Consider the following 24,798-nt stretch of genomic DNA (forward strand, 5'->3'; position numbering starts at 1 on the left):
CAGATGTTATTATGATATAATAGTGCACTTAGTGTGTGCACAGTGTGAAGAACATTTATAGAAATGCAAAGTTTTAAGCTACCTTGAAATTAAACCCTCAATTTTCTTTGTAAGTCTGCAGTCACTTAGGATGTTAATGTATTGGTTCCTAATTTTCTTTAATTTGGCCTTCTGAATAGTTATTGGGCAGTATGGAATATTTTGGGTCCTAAAGGTGCTAATTTGACTTGTTTTACTTACTTGTAGGAATCATTGCTGCAGTGTTTTGTTCAGTATGAATCGACCTTCAGATAGCCTCCTTATGGAGCTTTTCTCCTCTCCTAGCCTGAGACATTGTATTAGTAATCATTCCCTACTGTCTTTTGGTCCTTTTCAAAGTAACTTCAGAGTAGTAGATACCCTTTGGGAAATCTTTGTTTTTAATTTTAATTTTAATATTGAGATTGTATTGTTTATCTTTCTTCTTTGTAAAATTTCAATTGGATTTGTTTAGACTGTCTTGTTTCAATATATCTGATGTCCCTGGAGAAATTAACTAATGTGTTTCTGTGGAAAATAAATTCTGTGTAGTGCTTTTCTCTAACTTGCCCTTCTACCCTGAGGAAAGTACTCTAAATCAGATATAGTAGCCAAAGAAAAAAGGACAAAAAGATACAAAAGTATCCGTAGCAGTTATAATCCCTTGCGTATTCAGGGAGACTAAGTGATAAGATACTGGATTATGTAAATGGAAATTAAAGCTATATGGGATAAAGATCATCAGTGGTTGTAGCTAATAAAGAATTTTAAGCATATTTAAATATGCTGCAGATACCTGTAATTCTGTATGAACTGCAGGAGGCGGCAATTCTGGGTACATTGCAGGTACTGAAAAGAGCACTCTTGGCAAACGTCGAAGACTAAAACAAATATTAATTGTACCCTGACTCAGGACTGCATTCCTGTCACTATATTTAAAACCCAAAATATTTGGAGAAATTAAAAAAAAAAAGAATGTTGTGGCATCTCTTTGTATGAGTACTGCATGGCCCTTAATAAGGCTGTGCTCAGTAGGAGGGGCAAAACCTCAGAGTCTTAAGCAGAAAAATCTAGTGGTCTTAGCCCAGCCCCCCTGTCACACTTTTAGTGGGACCCTCTAAATGTGTCCCCACAAATTGAAAAGAGGCATAAAAATGGATAGGTTTCACTATGCTGTCCTACAGGATCAATTAGATCAGTTCCTTTCCCCAGGAGAAGTGGCTGCTTTGGTAGCCCTTCCCATGAATAAACATTAGGACTGCAGCAGTGACCTCTTTGAGCTCTGGGCATTTTTATGAATGTACTCAACATAACTGTAGATGTTCATAATCATATCACTGCTGTACTAGCTTTAAGCAGTATAGCGGAGTCGTCCATTAGCAACTGAGTCAAAAAGAAAGCTGGATTAAAGATCAAAGCTTCCTGGAAATGTTTTCTTGTGGCTCAGGGAGGGATCAGTAATGTTAGTGGGAGACCAGTCCATGTTCTAGCCATAAAAGGAACCTCAGTCAGATAAGGGAGCCAAGAAGATGGTGGTACCTTCTTACTAGAAATGTAGTTACTGAGGTAATATTTTTTAGTGACAAACAAAGCAGACTTTCCCTAGCCACTCAAAATAAAGTAGTGCATAAGCAGTATGTTTTTCCTCACAAAAATTACTAAAAATAACAAAAAAGTTTTGGAATCCCTACTGGGAGTTAGGACTAACTTACAGGTGAAAATAGTGTCTGAGTAGCTTAGAAGAGTATGTCACAATGTGACAGAAAAACTAAGCATTTCATAGAAAAAAGTTACCAAACACAACCTTGGCAACTGAAGCATAAACCCTACAGAAAATGTTCTGAAGTAAAATATTGTTATAAGAAAAAGTACAATTTTATACAGGAACTCGCTCAGAGAAGTCTAATAGTGAATTGTAAGCTCTGAGGTAAATTTTCTTGTAACAAGTCATTATGTCAAAAATGTAAAAAAATATTAAAAAGATCAAAACACTTTCATGCTTAAACAGTTATGTGGGAGTTAATGCCCAATGGGAACTTAACTGCTCAACATACGTGAAGCGTTGGCTGACCACCTGTCATCCAAACCCTGTGAAAGAGTGCACTCTTCAGTGGCAAGGAAATTCTTAAGTTTTAGCACCTTAGCAACTGGTTTTCTCTGCAGCTCTCATGCATATCCATGGCTAGGGCACTGAAAAGGAACCCTAAAGCTTTGGAAGCCGACTGTCTCATCCATTCCTTGGCAGGACATCCCTTATTGCATAATTCTACTGCAGCAGTGATCTATTTGAGAATCCGCTTTTAAGGCATGGTTTACTTACACAGTTGTACTTTGTTCAAGTAGGGTACTCCTGCAGTATGATCTCATGCCCCTCCCCATTCCAGAAGGCTTTACTGCTTATGCCATGAGGCGGGAAGGTAGATGTCACAAACCTAGAAGTCTTTATGCCACTTAGGTTCCAAGATAGATTCCAACTTGCTACCCTCCCACCTCCACCTCCAAGTAATGCTTCAAACCATCTGACCCAGAGAGGCTGATTGCAGGAAAAAGCTACCACTTAGGGCTCCTGGTGCCTTACAAGTCATATGCAAGGGACAGTTGTATTTTTATCATAGGAGGTTACTAGGCTAATGGCCATGGGGCCCTTACAAGCCTATCCAAGAGTTTATCCCCAAAAAAGAAACCCCAGTCAGCACCTGCTGCCCCTATCAATGAGGGACACAGGTGGAACCCCTGGGACATATTTGTGGTTTCCCATCCACTTATCAAGGTTGCGTTTGAAGAGGGTCATTGACATGCTCTGTTTGACATGTATGGGAAGTCTATTCCACAGATGGAGCAGCCTCTTGGAGACAAACCTGTCTCTCCAGCAGATTTCGTTAATGTTGCTTATTAGATTTAGGCCTTTTGAGTGGGTAATGCGCGAGGAGTTAGACTTACAGATATGGAGCATCTCTAGTAAGGCAGGCGAGACACAGATCACCTCTAAGCATTCTATACGATACCAAGTAGAGTGATAGTGATTTGAGCCTGTCCACATAGGACAGGTGTTGGAGACCATGAGTTCTCTTTGTTGAGGTATTTCTGTGGCCTTTCTAGTTGGTGCAGGTGTTTGGAGAGGTATGTACCAAACGGGGCGTTGTACTCAATTATTGGCCTAATGAGGGAGGAGTATAGAGAAGTAATAACCTACTTTTTTCTGGATGCATTCCCTTTACTTATGAGATGAACCAAGTAAAAGGCTTTTCTGACCACTGAAGCTACATGATGGTCGAATGTGTGATTGTCAACCTGTGTACCCAGGTTTCTCACCACAGGTTGGGTGTTTAGGGGGTTGTCGTTGATGTGGTAATCAGTAGGGGCTGTGTTTTTGTCAAATGGTATGATGATACATTTTTTTTGCATTTAACTTAAGGCCATGACTTTGGCACCAGTCATTTGTTACTTTGAGACCCTCTTGTAGTATGTTAACATCATTTGGGGAGTCAATGACAGCACCCAACTTAGTCGTCCGCAAACTTGGTCAGCCCCAGGCTTTTTGTCTTGCCTGGACAACTGAGAAGTAGATGCCAAACAGTAGGGGTTCCAGGACAGATCCCTGGGGAACACCACTAGTGATAGGTCTGCTGTCTCAGATGGAGGCGCCTGTTGTGACTTGTGGGTTCTATTGTTGAACCAGTTGGCCACCCACCTAATGAGATAGGAATTTGTGCCAAGTTGCATTAGCTTTTCGATTATGCCCGAGTGGGGGATTATGTCAAAGATAAATAAATACCACAGCAAGAACTGATGAAAACTTCTTATACCACACGAAAGGAAGACTCCACAGCAACCATAAAGAATTTAATCCACTGGAAAACCAATTTCACAGTAACAGAAATACACAGCCAATAATAAATATCGTTCTCTCTAGCGCCTCGGCAAATAGCCTTTTCAGAGTAAAAGATTTTACTCTGAAAAGGCTATTTGCCGAGGCGCTAGAGAGAACGATATTTATTATTGGCTGTGTATTTCTGTTACTGTGAAATTTTTCAATGGTAAATTCTTTATGGTTGCTGTGGAGTCTTCCTTTCGTGTGGTATAAGAAGATTATGTCAAAGACTTTAGCCAAGTCAAGGTAAGCTGTATATACTGACTTTCCCTCATCCAGGGCCTTGGTGACGGTCTCAAAAAATCAACTAGGTTCAACAGGCAAGATCTGCCCTTGACTAATCCAAACTGGGTGGGGTCAAGTGCTTGGAGATTGCCTATGTCCTTGTTTATGAGGTCCATAATAATACACTCCATGGCTTTACAGATCAGAATTGGCAAGCTAGTGGGGCTGTAGTTCCCAGGGTCAGTAGTGGCGCCACTTTTGTGCAAGGGGATGACAATGGCAGTTCTTCACTCTGCTGGAATGAAGCCTGTACTTGGCTATGGTTGAATAGGGTGCTCAATGCCAAAGCTAGTTTTTGCTAGAGATGGTGCAGAATGCAGCCTGGGATACTATCAGGTCCCATAGAAGCTGTGTTCTTTTGACCTGTGACAGGGCCTACATTTTGGTGCCTGTCTGTCCTAGAAAAAAACTGAAGATTGCACAAGCTGGTCTCCTTTTTAGCTTTGCATTACTTAGGCTAGTGGGGCAGACTAGCCTCATAATGGAGACATTTGGAAGTCAGACCTGAAGTTAGTCATCCACCTGTGGTCAATTCCCATAGATAAGGAATTGTACTGCAGCAGTGACCCTACTCAAACACCTATGGCTACTCTGAGTGCACTAACACAACTACTTTTTCTGTCCATCGTAGTGAATAAGTTCTGTTTTAAAACTGCTATTTTTGGTGGGGATAACCCTTGTTATACTTTTTCAATGTTGTACCTCTCCTGTTTTTTTGTTAGTCAACTGACAGATTGAAGATATGGGCATTGCTGGGTAGGGAATGAAAAGACATTGTATAGTACAGTATCATATTTACTGTTTTTTTTTTTTTTAATTTTATTCCTTTTTTGTGACTGGCTGTGTAGCAGCACATAGAGAAAAAGTCTTGACTGCAATCCAGAGTAACTTAGTTTGAATAGTGACTTGGAAACTGGAAGCATCAGGCAGGGGGGCTGTGGTAGTTGAGAGGCTTATACTAACTTGCCTATATTGTGGGTGGGGGTGGGGATGGTGGTTTCTTGGTAGCCAGTTGTGCCTATTGAAATGTGCTAGAACTGGGATTGATATGAACTTAGTGGTCCAAGCCAGTGAAGGTAGATCTTTGGATGTGTGTATGTGGGAGCATGCATGCATACGTGTCTCTGGTGGAGAATGTAGAAGGCCCCTGTGGTGCCATAGGCTTGTGTTCACGATTGGGTTAGGGCTTACAAAGTCAACTCCTACATAGGTATACAGGTTGCTTATTGGATGTGGGGGCAGTTTATTATTTAGCTGCAGGAACAAGACTGTATTGATGCCATAGGACTCTCGTCTAGGGGAAAAGCCAGAATTCTGGCCTGTGGGATGAGGGTACCCTTCTTTCTTGACAATAAATGCATATATGAGTGGGTCATAGATTTTGGCACAAAATACCCTCATTGCTGCCTGGATAATGGCCCTTACCTTCATACTAAAAATTCTTGGTATGGGGATCAAGTGGCCTTGAATGCCATTGGAGAAACTTGATTGTCTGCATATGGGATGGAGGAAAAAGTACATAGAGAAAATGTACTACTTTATTTAATTGAAGCCTGCTTGATGATTCAATGATATCAGTGCTGTAACTGTATATGTTTTATACCTTTCCCCTTGAAACAAAGTGATGGTCTCATCCCACCATCTTGCCCTGGAGCAGAACTAAAAGGACTGCAGTGTTCCTCCTGTCATTCATATCAGTTTCTCATTCCAGAATACCAGCGCTGCAGATATCTGCACAAATGTATTAGTGCAGTAAGGACCCCCCCCCCCCCCCGGTAACATGAGCTTGTGGGAACAGCTAAAGTAGGATGAACATTTATATCTTCACACAATTTTCTCTTAATTCAAGTGACATGCAAACAGTCTGCATTTACCAGCTGACAAAGGTGTGCTCTGCTGAATTATTGTAGCTGCTTGTTTTAAAATGTTTTATTTATGGAGTCTGTGTAAAGCACCATGATCACCATGTGGCAGGGTTGAATAAGTCGTGACCACTTAAAACACGAAAGGAACTGTTTGCAGTTCTCACAGTTTTGAGTCAAGTAGTTGTGTAACTTTTTATTTTGTTGTAGGGAAATGATGTATCAGAAGATGACTCGGAATCACCCTGCCAGGAAGATGGTAAAACATTCAGAAATATATATATGTATTATGTTTTGTGCTAAATGTAATATTCATTAAAACTAACAGATTGGGGTGCGAATTGCTAAATATTTAGTCTGTTGGGTATATTGTGGGACATGGAAATGCAGAGCTCCTCCCAAGGAGGAGAACTTTCTCTTTAAGAGCCACACACCTTGGTTGAGACAGAAAAAAAGTCGCTCGATTCAGTTGTACCTTCATCTTGGTCTTCATTTTAGGTCTGATAACATTCATGTCTGGACACCCCTGTACATAAGCATTGAGCTGCAGAAAGGTAACATGCACATCTGTGTACACATGTATGTGAACATTGAACTATAAAAAAAGTAACATGGACATGCACAAGAGCACTGAACTGTAAAAAGATATTGGTGAATTACAAGTACCTGTAATGGGAACTGGCTTGATACACAAATGCATACAGACCATCACCTTTTCAGAGACAATAATGTAGGTTCCTACTGCAGAAAGTAACAACGAATTTACTATTTCTGACTGTCCTTTTGGTGTTCACATTACTAGGACAGATGCTGCTGCTGTTCTGTATTTAGTGGCAGTGCAATGGTGTTAAATTAAACAGAGCACCACATTTTACCACCTGTTGGGAAAATGTACTAGCCTAGCACCATCCTGTTAACTGTTTATTACCTTCAAAGTAAATATGACTTACGACATCTCTGTTTACTGCTGTTCTCGTCTTCCAGAGATTTAATCCACATAGAACAAAGTTTTGTAATTCCTGCTTGGTTATTTTTTTGTAACTTTTTCCTTGCGCTATGTGGTACATGTAAGAACAGTTGGACAGAAACTGCCTGCTTCATTGTTACTTTAAGTAAAAAAATGTAAGAGGCTAAAACTCTGTGTCCATATATTTATAAGGACATCATCTTTGTTTTGAAAATGTTTGGACTTGCTGCTGCTGTCCCCCAATGGGGTTTCTTTCAAGAAGTGCCCAGATTTGATGCAGGGGGTGCTACATACAGTTGTAGTGCAAAGGGAAACCTCATTAGTTGGCAGTAGTGAATAGCAGTGACATTCAAGAACTACTAGACAGTATGTATATGCAAGTATACGTGTGAGTTTAGATTAGTAGAGTCGGGAAAGCTTGCGTTGACACCAGAATTTTACATTGTATTGGATAACTTGTACAATAATATGCATGTGAGTGTGTGAAAGTTACTGAGTCACCCACAGTAAAATGGCAAATCCATGCAGTATTATGTGGGACCTGTATGGGCAGGTAAGGATTCACAGCTTACAACAGTGGTATTCAGGTGCACGTCTTACATTGACTTGTATGGAAAAAAAAATCCTTTTGACCTTTTTTCCCCAGATGGAGCTGTAACTGATGCTTGAATTTGTGAAGGGATTCTGTAATGAAATTTGTTCTTTTTTGACATTGTTTAAATGAATTCAGCAGCTCAAAGGCTGTGCCTGTTTTACTGACGAGAAACAAAATCTGTGAGAGTCTTACCTTGAATGAGGGACGGGATTTGATTTTGTACCCCATGTTGGGATGCTTAATAGATTAAAATTGGTTAATATCAGTAGTTTTACCATTAGTAGACATCAGACTGAATTAAAGAGCTAAGAATTAATGTCCAAACTTGTTGTCGTGAATCTCTATTACTAGTGGTATTTCTCAGGTGTCTTGTTTGAGAATCCTTTTATTTAATCTGGTTTTAATGTCATTGTTCAGTTTTGAATTATTGTAATCTATTTGAATTTGTGGAAGACCACAAAACAGGATAAGGTTTAGGCCCTTGCAGATTTGTCTATTTGAAATGTTGATTGATGAAATACTAATAAAATATCTATACAGACAAGGTGCTTGGAAAAAGAATGTTGATCTGACTTGAGGTATTCTGCAGCTGGTAACTTTTAGGATTTCTCCTTCCAGATGGCACATTTTAGAATTTCCTGACTTCCTGTTGCATGTAGGTGTGTAAATATGGAACTGATGCAAATTGTATGACATCATATGCTGTGGTGGAACTTGTTTCACACCTTCACTTCTTAGTTCATGTCTGGCACTTTCCTGGTTTGCATCTCACTCCTAAATCACATGGTCTGCACCTAAAGTTTTAAAACATCTGAAGTGGTCCCATGGTTTTCTAATCAGAAGTCAGGACCCCCACACCCACTAACCACATGAGAATGGAGCACAACATGCAGCATTGACGTATGTGCCAGCACTTCAACCTGGCCACCCATAGCAGATGGAAAGAAATGGGAAGGCAAACAGATGCTCCTTGATAGTTGCAGTTATAGAGGTGCCAGTCTCAGTAATCAGCAGGAAGATGCCATACAGAATCAGAGGTTGGTACTGAATTGATGGAAGAAGGTAACGACACTAGAGGCCAGATACCGTTCATAATTTCCTCCTGCCAAGTCATCCACTGACGTAGCCTGCATTCCTTTGAAAAAAGTCTCAATTTATTCATCAGCTAATCAGAGGATGAGCTTTCACTCATCTGCCAGTTACAGTATAGCTTGAGAGAAATCCACGAGTGCCACCTAGGCGAATGAGGCCCTGGAAAGTCTATACCACTTTAATTATATTAAAACTCATGAAGCTTAAAAGCTTCCAGCCATTTCACATGGAGCAATTCCTTGACTTTCTCCACTGAAACTGTGATGGTAGGCAGCCAGACATCAGAAGGATGCACTTATGTCCTCATAGGTGCAGGATCACACTGTTATGGAGTCTGGGCTGATTTCATTGCTGGATTCTGCTAAGAGCTCTTATGACCCAGGTATGCCTACAAGATGTTCTGTTGCCCAACATGTGGTGCTCGCCTGTTACAGTTTTTTTGCTTTGAGTAATAATGAGTACAGGCTACCTCTTGCCAGAGATGTGGGAAGTGGAGGGTCTCCTGCACTCCCTTGGGTCCAGAACTCATAACCAGGCAGGGTTGCCACCTTTTCAGATGGACAAAGTGGGACTTTTTTTGTAGAAACATGAGATTTTGCAGGATAAAACATACCCACAGCCACTGGAAAGGACAGAACTTTACTTTTTGTCAAAATAAAAGCATTTTAGTTGCTTATACTATTTCATACAACATTTAGGTGTCTCAGATACAAAATAACTGTTATGCAACTATTAAAGAAAACTTAGAAAATATTTTTTCTCCTAAAATCTCAGGACATTTGGCATTATTTAGGGTTTTTTTCCACAGGACACAACTGCCCAAAGAGGGACTGTCCCTTGCAAAGAAAGACAGGTGGTAACCTTACTCCCAGGTCCTTGTCTCTTAGAAAGAATGACCCTTCTTTTTTTTTTTTTATTTTACTTTATTCAAATATTATGGGGTTTTATTTTTGTGACAGGAATGGACCAGTACCGAAGTTAGGGTATTATTAAACTTCATGAAATCAGTATTGATTCAGTCTTTGATGCTTGCCAAGAGTGCTCCTGTCACCACCAACAACGTACCCAGATATCCTTCCTTCGTTAGTTCATATGGAGGTACCTGTATTGGTGACATATTTAAGTATACTTGGAAGTTGATTGCTCCTGTTGCTTCTGAAACTAGCTGGGTTTACTTGTTCTCCACTGTTGTAGATGTTCATCGTGTTTCACTGTTGCAGTCATTACCCTTGGGTTATCCTGCTGGCAGGCTACCCGCAGTCGGCCTGAATTCCAAAGTCTTGGTCCGGCGTCTGTTGCTGTTGCCTCTTCCCTGACGTCAGTGCGCCAGGGTATAAAAGATGCAGTCGGCGCCATTTTCTTCAGTCTTTCTTGCCGCGCGGTGGCCGAAGCAGAAGCAGTTCGCAAGTGCCGGTCGGCTGACTCCTGAGATTTTCGTGATTGAATTTCAGATCTGAAGTCTTCATTTAAAGCTAAGTACCCCGTTGGGGAAACTTTTTTCTTGCTCCAGATCAATGTCAGAAAAAGTTAATAATTGTATTTCTTGTGGGAAGCAAATACCTCATAAGGACTTCCATTCTTATTGTATTCCTTGCCTAGGCCCTGATCAGGATGTAGCTAATTGCAGATTTTGTGCTAGATTTAACCAACGCACTAATAAGCGCCGGTACGATTTTGCATTTCATTACTTTGGCCAAAGATTTAATTACAAGATGTCGTCGGATAGCCATCCGACTACCGCAATTCACAAGAAACAAAAGGAAAAGGACAGGCATCCGAGGTCCAAAACTGATGAGGCTTCTTCTAAGCCAGTCGCCGGTTTGCCAGTTCTCAGTGAGGCGCTTTCACAGCCCCTGACACCTGCTACCTCAGAGCCGCACGCTGCCTTCGACTCCCATGTGGAGCAGGCTAGGCCTCTGGAAACTCAAGGTATTGGACACTTGAAAAATATTCTTTCAGATGGGTCCGGAGCCGATGAGCAGGCATCGGCTTCTGAGGGTGTTTTCAGGCCTACACAGTTGTATATAAAACCGACTACAGTTCCAAAGGAAAAGACTAAAGCACCACTAAAGACAAAGAAACAAGTGCAGCAAGCCCATGGACAGGCCTCCATGCCTAAAAAACAGATGCTCAAAATGGCCGAAGACCTAATTACTTTGATCAGGAGTTCCCATCCCCCTCCTGAGAAGAGGCGTAGGCAAGAGACAGAATATGAATCTTTAGATCAGGTTTCCATTTCCTTTGGCTCCTCTTCTGACCACGAATACTCTCTCCCTCCCTATGAGGATTCCGATGCTGAAGAATCTATCCCTTCAGCCTCCCCTCCTGAGGATTTTTCTTTTGGGGAAACCCTGCATACCATGAGGGAGCACTTCCACTGGGAGAGCCAAGACTACTCAGAATCTAAGAAAAGGCTTAGAGATTTTCTTTTACTACCCCAGCACAGGCCTCTTGCTATCCCTCCTGTTTTAGACATTGTAGATGATGTATTTTCAGAGTCCGGCCTGTCTCCTGACTCTTTACCCCGTGCACCTGTTAAGCCAGACAGATACTACAGAGTCCCAGATTCACATAAATTTCTTTATAAAAACGCTGCTGCTGACCCAGAAACTATTTCTCAAGGTCCCAAAGGGGTCAAGGCTTCCACTGCACAAAACCCTATCCCCTCTGATAGGGATTCTAGGGCACTGGACAGATGGGGGGAAAAAGATTTACACTTCTGCTACCTTGGCTGTGAGAGCTTTAAATTGTCAATTTCATATGCTTAAATATCAGCAATACTTATTGTCACTGCTTAAACAGAAAATGTTAAATTCTGAATGTGCAGAAAACAAAGATATGCAGGATTTTATTGCATGCAACTGAACAAGTGGGAAAGCATACTTTCCAATGTGGTTTTGATTATCTGGAGGCCTCTTGCAGGGCCGCTGTTACGGATTCTGTCATTAGGCGACATGCTTGGTTAAAGGAACAGAATCTGCCTGATCATGTTAAAGCAAAATTATTAGATGCTCCATTACAGCATGATACCTTGTTTGGTGGTGTTAAAGCAGAAGAGGTGTTGAAGAAAATGGAGGACAAAGCAAAATCTATGCAGACAGTTAAGGATTTTTTTACAGGTGCAGCCACCCAGATTTAGCAGGAACTGGCCTACAAAGAATTGATCCTTTCCAGTGTCAGAAAGGCCACAAAGAGGCAGATACAGACGCCCCAGAGGCAGATCCCAGCCCCAAGGCTCATACAGGTCTAAACAATGGGGTGCTTCTACCTCCAAAGGCGGAGAAGACAAATCACAGCCATACAGGAAACAGTCCCAATGACTTTCCTCTGCCACAACCAAGCACTTATCTTTTGGCAACCCTCTTAGGGGGAAAACTAGCACTTTTTCAACAAAATTGGCACATGATCACCCAGGACAAATGGGTCTTGAACATAGTGTCTCAGGGCTACAGGTTCCAATTTCATACCCTGCCAAGGGCAAAAGGTATGCCAGACCTGCCACACAATCAATGGGCAGAGGCACAAAAGCAAGTTTTATCCCTCATGGACATGAGGGCCATTCAGCGAGTACCACAACAGGAGCAGGGACAAGGTTTTTACTCGAGACTTTTCTTGGTGCCCAGAAAGGACAAAGCCTGGAGACCAATACTGGACCTGTCTATTCTAAACACATTTCTGGATGTTCCAAAGTTCAAAATGTTGAGACTGCAGCAGCTACTGCCCATGCTGGGCAAGAAGGCTTGGCTCGTAACTTTGGACCTAAAAGAGGCATACCTGCATGTCCCAATCAGACAATCTTGCAGAAGATACCTCAGATTCATAGCTGGCTCAATGCATTACCAATTCTCTGCACTGCCCTTTGGTTTATCTACTGCGCCCAGGGTCTTCACAAAATGCCTGGCACCAGTAATTGCATTTTTCAGACAAAGAGGAATTCAAATATATCCTTACTTGGATGACTGCCTTATTCAAGCAGAGAACAAGGACATTCTTCTAAAGCATCTGATGTTTGTAAAAAGATTATTAATTTGCCTAGGGTACACAGTAAATGAAAAGAAATCAAAACTAGTACCCTCTCAAGAGATAATATTCCTGGGTGCAAGTTTAAATACAACTGCCCAGATGGCTTATCTCACGCCAGACAAACAAAGGCAACTGACTTCTTACTTCAAACTGTTGGCAACAAAGACCCAGTTATCTGCAAGGAAAATTCTGCAGGCTTTGGGCTTCATGGCATCCTGCATTCTACTAATTCCATATGCCAGACTGCATATGAAGAAACTGAAATGGCATCTAAAAAGTGTTTGGACTCAACATTGCCACAGCCTGGAAACAATAATTACCCTCATTCCGTGCCTGCAACAGGAGTTTCGATGGTAGGCACAGGCCTGTCACCACAACAAGGGGCAGCCATTCACTTTACCCACAGCCAGGCAGACACTAACAACGGATGCATCAGATTACACCTGGGGGGCCCACGTGGCAGGAAAATGTATTCAGGGCACATGGCCCGCAAGCCAGATGCATCTTCATATCAATCAAAAAGAGATGCTAGCTGTTCAGAATGCCCTTACAGCTTTCAAGGATCAACTTCATCCAGGACAACTACTGATAAAGACGGGCAATACTACAGTCATGTGGTACATAAACAAGCAGGGAGGCACACATTCCTACCCCCTCTGCAGACAAGCCATGACTTTGTGGGACACAGCATTGACTTATCAAGTTCACCTGCAAGCACAATTCCTGCCAGGAAAAATAAATACTCTGGCAGATGAACTAAGCAGAAACCTTATGGATCCCCACAAGTGGAAACTGGACCCAGAAGTCTTCAGCATGATAACAAGGAAATGGGGATGCCCAGACATAGATCTATTTGCCTTCCCTCACAACTGCCAGCTACAGAGATTCTGCACAAGGACTTATCGCAAGCAAGGAAAGTGGATGCCCTATCCTTCAGCTGGAAAAACCTAACAGTATATGCCTTTCCTCCACTGCCTCTCCTCCCCAAGGTACTCCTAAAGGTCAGACAAGAGAAGCCAAAAATGATACTGATTGCCCCAGACTGGCCACGCCAGCACTGGTACCCAATCCTAAAGAACTTGTCTCTAGGTCCAGCCTAGACATTGCCTCAAATATCTCACTTACTGACCCAAAAAAACAATCAGATCTTGCACAGCCAACTCAGGACCTTAAATCTGGCAGCATGGCAGATAATTTAGCCATTCAGAACACTCCTCTTTCCAAAGCTGTGATGGATGTTATTTTGGATGCCAGGAGGCCCAGTACCAGAAAATCTTATGCAGAAAAATGGAAAAGATTCTGTGCTTGGAACCAGGAACAAGGAATTGACACGTTTGTACCAAATATTCCTCAGATTTTACAATACTTAACTGAGATGCTGGACAAAGGCCTATCCTTTTCATCAATTAAGATTCATGCCTCTGCCATTTCAGCCCATTACAATATGGAACCACCTATGTTTTCTCATCCTTTAATAAGGCAGTACCTCAGATGGGCCAAAAACATAAGACCTCCAAGGAGAGCATCAGTACCTACATGGGACCTTAATTATGTCTTGGAGAAACTCACACTGCCTTTTTTTGAGCCAGCCTCAACAGCTGATCTAAAATTCTTATCCTGGAAAACAGCTCTGCTCTTAGCAATAACTTCTGCAAGATGAGTCTCTGAGTTACAGGCACTCATGGCTGTGGAACCTTTTATCATTTTCCATCCAGACAGGGTTTCTTTGAGGATGAACCCTACATTTATGCCTAAGGTGGTGTCCAGTGTGGCCCTTAACCAAACCATTCGCTTGCCTACCTTTTATCCAAACCCACAACACAAGGGTGAGAGACTGCTTCATTCTTTGGACATACACAGACAGCTACGCTTCTACTTGGACAGAACTAAAGCTTTCAGAAAGACTAAGCAACTTTTAATGGCATATGCTGCAGGATCACGAGGAAAGGCTATCTCAAAACAGACTACTTCAAAATGGATAGGCCATTGCATTTGTTTCTGCTACTCACAGCATGGCAAATCAGTGCCTAAGGGCATTAGGCCACATTCAACCAGAGCAGCCTTCCAAAGAGGAGTACCAACCAAAGACATCTTAGAGGCTGCAACTTGGAGTTCAGTGCACACTTTTACAAAGCACTACCACTTACCTCTCTACTCCATATCCAGAGCAGGCTTTGCCACTGCAGTTGTGCAGGGCCTCATAACCTCTCCTAATCCTATTTAGCCCAGCCACCCATCCTCGGCTTTGGGATTCTACCCAAGGGTAATGACTGCAACATTGAAACACTATGAACATAGTACAGTTGTGTACCTACCATAAATGTAGATGTTCGAGTGTATTCACTGTTGCAGTCCAGGTTACCCTCCCACCACCCCCCTTTCTTTTGTGGGTCTTATCTGTACTTCTCTATTCTGTACAACCTATGTGGTGTATTTGCTTGTAGATGAAGGAAATGTTTACTTTCGTGCATGCATGTTTATTGGCATATTTTATTTAGCCTACCCTTTTGGGGGGCACCTGACATCTGGGGCAAGAAAAACTGAAGAAAATGGCGTCGGCTGCATCTTTTATACCCCTGGCGCACTGACGTCAGGGAAGAGGCGACAGCAACCGGACCAAGACTTTGGAATTCAGGCCGACTGCGGGTAGCCTGCCAGCAGGATAACCCAAGAGTAATGACTGCAACAGTGAATACACTCGAACATCTATATTTATGGTAGGTACACAACTGTACTTTTCTGCTTACATATACTGTTTTTTTAAAACTTAGTCTCAACATGCATGAAGCTGTAGTTGCTAGATGTAACCATTTCAATAATTAATGCTATTTTATCTTTTTTTTCCTTCAACAGCTATATCTGATTTTATTAATTCTGTTGTATCTGTTGGTAATGGATGGTCCCACGTGATCCTTAATTCATTTTCAGTAATTCTTTGTGGTTCATGTTTTCTGTGATTGTCAACTACTCGTGGATTGTAATAATCACACACTCTCCAGTGTAACAGTCTTGTCACATTACTGTTTCTTTTAGTGTCTAGATCTTCTGCCATAAGTACAATGGATATAAAAAGTTTACACACTCCTGTTAAAATGCCAGGTTTTTGTGATAAAAAAAAATGAGACCACAATAAATAATTTCAAAACTTTTCCCACCTTTAATGTGACCTATAATCTCTATAATTCAGTTGAAAAACAAAGAAATCGGTTAGTGGAAAAAATACAAAAATAAAAAACTTACAATAAGCTGGTTGCATAAGTGTGTACGCCCTTAAACTAATACTTTGTTGAAGCACCTTTTGATTTAATTACAGCATTTGGTCTTCTTGGGTATACGCCTGCCATCAATTAAAGAGACTCTTATTAACCCCAAATAAAATACAGCTGTCCTAGCAGGATTTTCCTGACATTTACTCAGTTGCCTGCTACAGCAAAAGCCATGGCTCGCAGAGAGCTTACAAAGCATCAAAGGGATCTCATTGTTGAAAGGTATCAGTCAGGAGAAGGGTAAAAAAATTTCCACAGCATTGGATATACCATGAAACACAGTGAAGACCATCATCAAAAAGTGGAAAAAATATAGGGCAACAGTGATGTTGCAAAGAACTGGACGCCCCTCCAAAATTGATGAACTGGTCAGGGAGGCTGCCAAGAAACCTACAGCAACACTGAAGGAGCTGGCAGAATTTCTGGCAAGTACTGGTTGTGTACTACATGTGACAATAATCACCCGCATTCTCCATACATCTGGGCTCTGGGGGGTAGGGTTGCAAGACGGAAGCCTTTTCTTACACAGAAAAACATCCAGGCCCAGCTAAACTTTGCAAAACAATACATCGTCTCCCAAATGCATGTGGGAAAATGTGTTATGGTCTGATGAGACCAAGGTTGAACTTTCTGGTCACAATTCTAAAAGGTACGTTTGGCACAAAAACAACACTTCACATCACCAAAAGAACACCATCCCCACGGTGAAGCATGGTGGTGGCAGTATCATCCTTTGGGGTTGCTTTTCTTCAGCTGGAACTGGGGCTTTAGTCAAGGTGGAGGGAATTATGAACAGTTCCAAATACCAGTCACTTTAGGCCCAAAACCTTCAGGTGTCTGCTAGAAAGCTGAAGATGAAGAGGAGTTTCACCTTTCAACACGACAACAACCCCAAGCATACATCCAAATCAACAAAAGAATGGCTTCACCAGAAGAAAATTAAAGTTTTGGAATGGCCCAGCCAGAGCCCAGACATAAATCCTATAGAAAATCTGCAGAGTGACCTGAAGAGGGCTGTGCACAAGAGATGCCCTCACAATCTGACAGATTTGGAGTGCTTTTGCAAAGAAGAATGGGCAAATATTGCCAAGTCAAGATGTGCCATGCTGATAGACTCAAGAAGACTGAATTCTGTAATTAAATCAAAAGGTGCTTCAACAAAATATTAGTTTAAGGGTGTGCAAACTTGTGCAACCAGCTTGTTGTACGTTTTTTATTTTTTATATTTTTTCCCCTAACAGATTTGCTTGTTTTTCATTTGAATTGTACAGGTTATAGATCACATTAAAGGTGGGAAAAGTTTTGAAATGATTTATTATGGTCCCATTTTTTTATATTACAAAAACCTGGCATTTTAATAGGGGTGTGTAAACTTTTTATATCCACTGTATATTGCAACCAGGAACCAGATAGGCAAATATTTATAGTTGTATGCTGCCAAACCTGTATTTTTCTCTCTCTCACTTTTTCTATACATTTAGTGAACTACAGCTTATGCAGTACACTATCTTGAGCTGTCGAAATTAGCTTTGTCTTTTCATGTTTTTAAATTCAGCTTTCCTTAGGCTTTCATGCTTCTATTCTCTACACTTGCCACTGTGACTGGGGGCTTTTTGATTTTTTTTCCACTTTGTTTTTGGTCACCGTATTTATATTCTTTTTTTAGCACTTAGTTGCTTACCTATTTTTTATTGACTTGTGACTGATTTTCTTTCATGTGGTTCTGCTGATCTGAGCACAGATGTCATCTCAGACTTGATTTTCCCCATTGTTTTCACTTTGCATATGATGGCAATACTCAGTACATATGCAGCCCATTACTGGAGATCTATGCATGTAGTCATTTTCAAGGAGGACCATGCATCCTCCATACTGAGAAACATACAGCCTTGACGGACACTGATAAGCATGAAGCAGTTTTCTTGTTTTGCTATCCAGCTGCTCCAACACTTTTTGGGGCCATCACTCACACCACAGGTATAATGGCCGCGGTGATGCAGCGGTTAGTGTTGTCGCCTCACAGCAAGAGGTTCTCCTGTTCAATTCTCAGCTGGAGTGCCTTCTGTGTGGAGTCTGCATGTCCCCCCCCCATGGTCGAGTAACATTTAAAGACATGCAGGTAGGTGCGTGCGTGAATGGGTGTGCCTTCTATGAAGGTTTGGCGTCAAGCTGGCAACTCAGCACCATAAAAATCTACTGCCAATCATTAGCGGACCGCAGTTCCGCTGTGGCTGCCCCTAACCGGGAAAAGCCGAAAGACGTTACTTTTTTTACTCACACCACAGGTATAGATTAGGACAGGGTGTGCAAACCTATTTATAGCTTGAACTGTATTCTTAGTTGTTAAGGCAGTTTTCAGAATTAGTGTTTTTTTTCATCTAGTTATTGCTTATCAAGCTTTGCTCTCATTTGTTCATTCTGTGTTGCTGACACTTCATCTCTTCCATAATATTTATACACTCCGTCTTTTTCAATTCATTTATATTGCATCTCCCTCTCAGGGTGATGTTTTCTTGATTCAGTTTTTCTGCTGTAACTGGTGCTTTGATACAGTCATCAGGACCAGATGTCATTCTTAACCTTACCTGAAAAGTTTAAAACATTTGTAGTTGTACTTTTGAGATGCTTGTCATATGAGCTATACAGTTTTAAGTCATCCACACACAAAGTTGAGATGTAATTTGGTTGTGTGTTTTTTGGAAGTCAAGTTGTAGCCACAGCATAGCATAGACTGTTAATGAGTTGTAGGCAAGGCAAAACCGCAGTTGACAGAATCACCATGACTACCCCTCAGTAAATGTTGAGATAGTAATTAGCATTTTTTGCGACTGAACTAGTAATTTGTAGACTGTTGAGCTATAAAGTGGTTTGCCACTTTTTCATAGTGACTACAGTTTAATTTATCAATGTATGTTGTATTTTGTACATCTGTAAGCACTGTATGATCCATGCGTGTTCAAATTATATTTATAAGCTGTGGCATACTTAAGTTCTTCTCCTTTTTTACAGCTCTGTATTATACTTCTGTTTTGGTAATAGCTGATCCTTTGTGGTGCATAATTTTCTTTTATTACCTTTCTTTTCCTTTGATGTGATTGAATTTTCATCTAAATGAAGATTAACCCTGCTGCATCAGTTCCTGTATAGAATATATGCATTGTTGGAAAGCAAAGTATTTAGAATGGAACACAGATCTCTTTCAAGAAGGAGTAGGCTATGTATAAAGTACATTTTATTTGAACTTGTATCACAGTGCAAAGATGTTAGTACTTTTTGACAGATGTTTGATGCAGCATCTGGGCCACTTTTATTTCATCTCACTTTTACTTCATCCTTTCACATTGTCTGTATTTCCATTTCTTACTGTTTCCTTTAGCTACTTTTATTCATTTAGCAGCTTCATTATCCCCAACAGAATCTTTATAGATATTTTCTTAATCATTTGAGTTTTGCTCTTGTGTTTTTAAACCTGAGGTCTCTTGTTGTCTGCCTCTTATATTAATTGGACCTTAAATGTCTATCCCCCTCCTTCATTGGCTTTAGTCATTGAATACAAAGCTACTGTTTTGTGAAATGACTCCCATTTAGATATTTAAATACGTTTACTCTCTCACTGTTTTCCATAGATACTAAATATGGGGTGCCCATCCAACCAATGTTGCTAATTTTTACATAGTGGCTCTTTTTCTACCCATTCTACAAATTGTCTTTGGGCACTCCTCCCAGTCTCATCTCATCTGCTCAGTAGAGTGAGTACTAGAACGTCAAACTGGAAGTTCATCTCCTTAGAATGCTAAAGCTCGGGTTACCTTCAACTTGATATAATCCTGCCTGTGTAGTGCACAGTCCGGTACCCATCAATTTGTTTTCCATCTGATTGTTAAACTTGTACCATCTGTGATGAGGACTACCATTCATTGGACAGCCTTTTGTATATTTTCTGTATTTACCATAGTTACATAAACCACCTGCGTTTATCTTAATAGTCAATCAGCCCTTCAAGATCTGGGATAAATGCTTTTTTTCTACTTACTCTACTGTGATAGCTGTACACTTTTTTTTGTGTTTTCAGTAATTTAATTACAAATGCATCATGTCTGGTCTAGTGAGATAGAGGGGGAATCCAGCCATTTGTAGGCCTCGGAGTGCTATAGAACTTTGGAGATTGTTTGCTATTGGCCACTGTGATCCTTTGAATATTTTCAGCTCCTATCAGTTTTGCTTTTAATAGCCTCCTGCTCTTCCTGTCTTACATGCATTATACTGTCTGAAGCAGCTTACAGTTGTTCCATGTAGGTCAAACTCTATAGTAGCATAGCACTTCTTCCTGTTCATTGTGCAGTTGAAGTGAACCCAAGTTACTTAATAGACATTGAGTCAAGCAGAGTACCCCTACCAGCTCAACTTAATTTACCTCATTTAATTCATATAATAACTCTGTAAAAAGAAATCTACATAACTGCATTCCACCACAGTAAAGCTCATTAACTATCATATTAACTGCATGTAATCCTTATTAATTCTCAGAATCTTTGCACCAAGATGGATGGTCAGCCTGCTTGTTTCCTTTCTGTTGCCAGTCTCCTAGCACTTGGTATCCTTGGGTTTAATTTAGCCAAGTCTTTTGGCTTTCTAATACCATGACAGGAATGGACGCCATTCCTAATTCAGAGTATGATTACAGTTCGTGAAATTGGTATTATTTCAATCTCTGTTAGCCAGAAGTGCTCTTTGCAGCACCCACAATGTGTCCAGAATTGACTCCTTATGTAATTTAGATGGAGTTACATGCATCAGTAACATATCTAAATAAGATTGTAAATTATTTTTTTTTTTTTATAAGACCCATTGCTCCTACTACTATTGGAACTGTCTGGGTATCATCTTTACACATTGCACTTGTTTCTGCCTGCAATTCTTGATATTTTATGACCTTGTGTGTGTCTCTGAATGCAAGACACAAGTGTAGCAATTTCAGTGATCTGTGCTACTTTTGTTTCCTTTTCATGAACTATTGTATCTGGTTTTCTCACATCTGTTTTTTGAACTGTTGGTAATGGGTGATCCCATATGATGTAAACATCTTCATTCCGGTCATGTTTTGTGGCTCATTTTTCCAGTGCTTCTCATCTACTTCAGTATTGTAGTATTTGCACAGTCCCCAATGCAACAGTTGCTGCGTTATTATGCCTTTCAGTGTACAGGCCCTCTGCCATTAGCGTATCACACCCAGCAACAAGATGTACAACTGTTTCCAGTTATGTTTTATAGAACCTGCATTTATCTTTCTCCCACATGTTCAATGAAATTTGTAAACCAACGTGTACATAAGCCAATGTCCTGGGCCACCAATATTAACCTTTTGTCTTTTAGTGTAAATTCACCTCTCCTTAACCATTCCTGCATCAGATCCTGATTGACATGAGGTTATTCCAGGAGCTTTCTGTACTTGCAACTATATTTTCTCTTTTCTTATCTTCTCATCTGAGCCGCCTTATGTTTTCTTTTGTTTTTTTGGCAGATTCATTTGGTGTTTGAGTTTTGTCAGCATCTGGTTTAATTTCCATTCCTGCTGGACATAGATATGCTTCTGCTAAAGTTAGCAGGGAAGTCGTCTTAGACTTCCCTACATTTTAAAGCTCTCACTTTGGATCTGGGAAAGTCAGCATATATGTAGGCAGTTGTACAATTGCTGATCTATACATGTAATCAGTTTCAAGGCTCATACCTCCTTTAGAATGAGGAACATGTAATCTTGGTATGCACTTATTTGTTATGTATCATTTGATAAAAGTGAAGCATTTTTCTTGTTTTCATATCTAACTGATCCAGTACCATTTAGGGTCAGTTAATCACTCCAAAAATGTAAGTTAAAACATGTAGAGCAAGTTGGTTTATAACTTGGACTTTGTTCGTAGACGTGGGGGCTGTTTTGAGTATTAATTTTAGTCTTCTAAAATATTTCTTACTGGGTTTTGTTTGCATTTGCTCATATTTTACTGTTGATCTTTCATCATTTCCCAAATATTTATACAATCCCATCTGCTCAAGTTCCTTTATATCACATTCCTTTCCCAGATGATATTTCCTTGGTGCTGCAGCTGTTATGCTTTAGTGTTACTTTTGCACATTTATCAAGAGCAAATGACAGTTTTTGTCATCTGAGAAAGTTTTGACCAGTTGCAGTTGTGCTTTCAGTTCCCTCATCTGATGAAATGTACAGTTTTAAATCATCCACAAAAAGATGAGAAGTCTTATACGCTTTGTTTTCTAGGAGCCAAGTTGTAGCTATGACCAAGTCTGCTGAGTAGAAAGCTTAATGGGTTAAGGACAAGACAAAAGAACAGTGGCGACAGTCACCCTGTAATGTCTCCCTTTGAACTTTTGTCCCTGAGATACTGTTTTTTTTCTTTTGTCATGAGTTAGCTGCAAATGGGTTTGCCACTGTTTCATCATCACTGTATTGTAACTGATTAGTGTAGGGTGTATCTTTACACATCTGTAAGCACTCCTTTAATGAATTTGGGATACTGTCAAATGCTTTTTATAATCTATCCATGCTATACTTTGATTTTCCCCTTTTTGCAGTTCCCCATTATGACTTTATTTATCAACAAATGATCCTTTTGGCACAGTCCCTATCTAAGCAGCAATAAATGTCCAAATAAATGCAGTGGTACTGTATTGTTGAAAAATCCACACAGGCAGATCAAGGTCCAAAACGCAACCGTTTATTGCAGGAATGTAAAAAGAAAAATAAGACATAGCACACTATGCAGTTTCATCCCAAACAGTACAATACGGCTTCATTAGAGTGTAGTGCCCACATCTTGGCAAAAAATGTATAATAGCATCTGATTAAGAGCACCACCCAAAAAGCCAATTAATAATAATTATACTACCCTAATTAAAAATTAAAAACTTGAGTGCAAAACCATTCAATATTTGAGCTTAAATATTCCACGAAAAGACACATTGAGGAAGTTAATCCACATACTGGAAACATAAGCATGCTAAAAAGTATCTAGACTTACAATGATAAGAGTATACCTTAACAAATGCATGTTGTTGTCTTGTGAGAGCCTTCATTTGTAACAGGCAGGTAATAGATAAGGAACCACTTAAGCCAGCTGGACTATTGGCATTAGTTCTTACCTGCCATTCAAGTTCCTTACATTCTAGCAATGTTTTCCAAGGCCCTTCTCTTGGATCACATTCTAAGGACTCTATAATAAATTTAAAGGAACGGCCATAGCAGTCATGAATAGGTTTCCAGAGGGCATTATTGGAATTTTGGTTTTTAATGTCCCTCATGTGTTCATGTATTCCACCCCTTAATGCTCTTTCTGTCATGTATTCCACCCCTTAATGCTCTTTCTGTTTTTTCAATGTAAAAGGAATTAGACCGTTAACACAAAGTAGCGTAAGCTACCCTCTTTGTGTCACACGAGCATCTGTTGGGACTGTAAATATATCCATGACCAACCACATGGATACTAGTAGCTTCAAGTATGTATGGACATTGTGAACACCTACCACACTTGGACAGTTTACCATTTCTATTCACTCTAAACCCTACTAGTCCTTTTTCAAGGATGTCCTTGAATTTACAGTACCTTCTAAAACTGAACATAGATAAAGGCCCTATCTTCTCTTTATTAAAGTTGCAGACCTCAAAAAATGTCCACTTACTGGTGGTGATGTCCCTAGTAACCTCAACATTGCTATTGCATTTGAGGATACAGCTCCTGTTGAAACCATGCTTATCCTTGATGGCCCCAATTCTGTCAGCGGAGCCCAACAATAGTTTTTAAAAGCTATTCCTTCTTTTTGCTACAACTTCACAAAATATTCCCTTCAAAAATTCTCTAGGGTACCCCCTATTCAACATGTCCTTCAATTTCTCTTTCTGTAGTAAAATGGTATCCGAATCTCATACCATTCTAGCTAGTCTCACTAGCTGGCCTTTAACTATGGCCTTTTTCTATATAGGGGGTGAAAACTATCAAAATATAAGAGGGAATTGGAATAGGTGGCTTTCCCATACAGGTTAGACACAAATCACCTGTTAATGTAGTCTTTCTTCAGTTCAACATCAAGACCTTAGGCACATCCTTGGAGGCCTTTCAGACGTCTGCATCGGATGTTCAGGGGAACTGCGGCTGATTATTTCCAAGGGGCTTAGGGGTGTTCCTCAAATTTTAGTCAGGGAAGAAGTTCTTGTTGCAGTTATTGAATGCTGTCTGGGGTTGGAGCCACCTTCTTTTCATAAGCTGGATGTCCCCTTAAAGAAAAAAAGCAAAAAACTAAACATGTTACTCCAGCTGCTAAGGACCCCCAGAGTGAATGGCAGTGTTTCACTTGGGGGTTATTTAATGCCTTGGCTTTAAAACCTTGTCAGGGTGTTGCTGTTCCAGCTCCTCCTTGGTCCTCTACTCACCTTGAAAGATGCAGGGAGCCGGATTTCTCTAAGGAGGAGGAGGAGGAGGCAGATTCAGATAAGGAATCCCTTGCCTACTCCTCTCATTCTCTCTCCTTTAGGTTATGGGTCTGAGGAAGAGGAATCTTGTCCTGATGCTCCTTTTGAGGAAATTTCTTTTGGAGAGACAGGTTCTCGAATGAAGAATTTTTTTTAAATGGGCTTATTGTCAGGTTTCTGAAGTACAGAAAAGGTAACATGAGCTCCTGCAGATGGACTCTCCCAGGCCTTCTGCTGTACCTCATGTTCTGGCTGCATTGTTGGATGCCTTTTCTAATGCTCCTAAGGGTTCCGACTCCTAGCCCCCTGCTCCAAAGAAACACGATAGGTTTTATAAGGT

The 24,798-nt window shown here is 40.6% G+C and overlaps 1 protein-coding gene across 2 annotated transcripts in view; it reads left to right on the plus strand.

The window, feature by feature from the left end:
• Positions 1–24,798, plus strand: part of RNF157 (ring finger protein 157) — a 1,565,029-nt gene that overhangs the window by 1,398,374 nt on the left and 141,857 nt on the right. The window contains exon 17 of one of the 2 annotated variants that reach the window (XM_044068100.1): positions 6,247–6,295. The exons of the other annotated variant lie outside the window; for it this stretch is intronic. Within the exon in view, the coding sequence (XP_043924035.1) occupies positions 6,247–6,295 (49 nt within the window). The remainder of the gene's footprint in view (positions 1–6,246; positions 6,296–24,798) is intronic. 2 annotated transcript variants of the gene reach the window in all.

Source organism: Protopterus annectens, chromosome 4.part0 (assembly GCF_019279795.1).
Source record: "Protopterus annectens isolate FY-2018-M chromosome 4.part0, PAN1.0, whole genome shotgun sequence".
Classification (NCBI taxonomy): Eukaryota; Metazoa; Chordata; order Ceratodontiformes; family Protopteridae; genus Protopterus; species Protopterus annectens.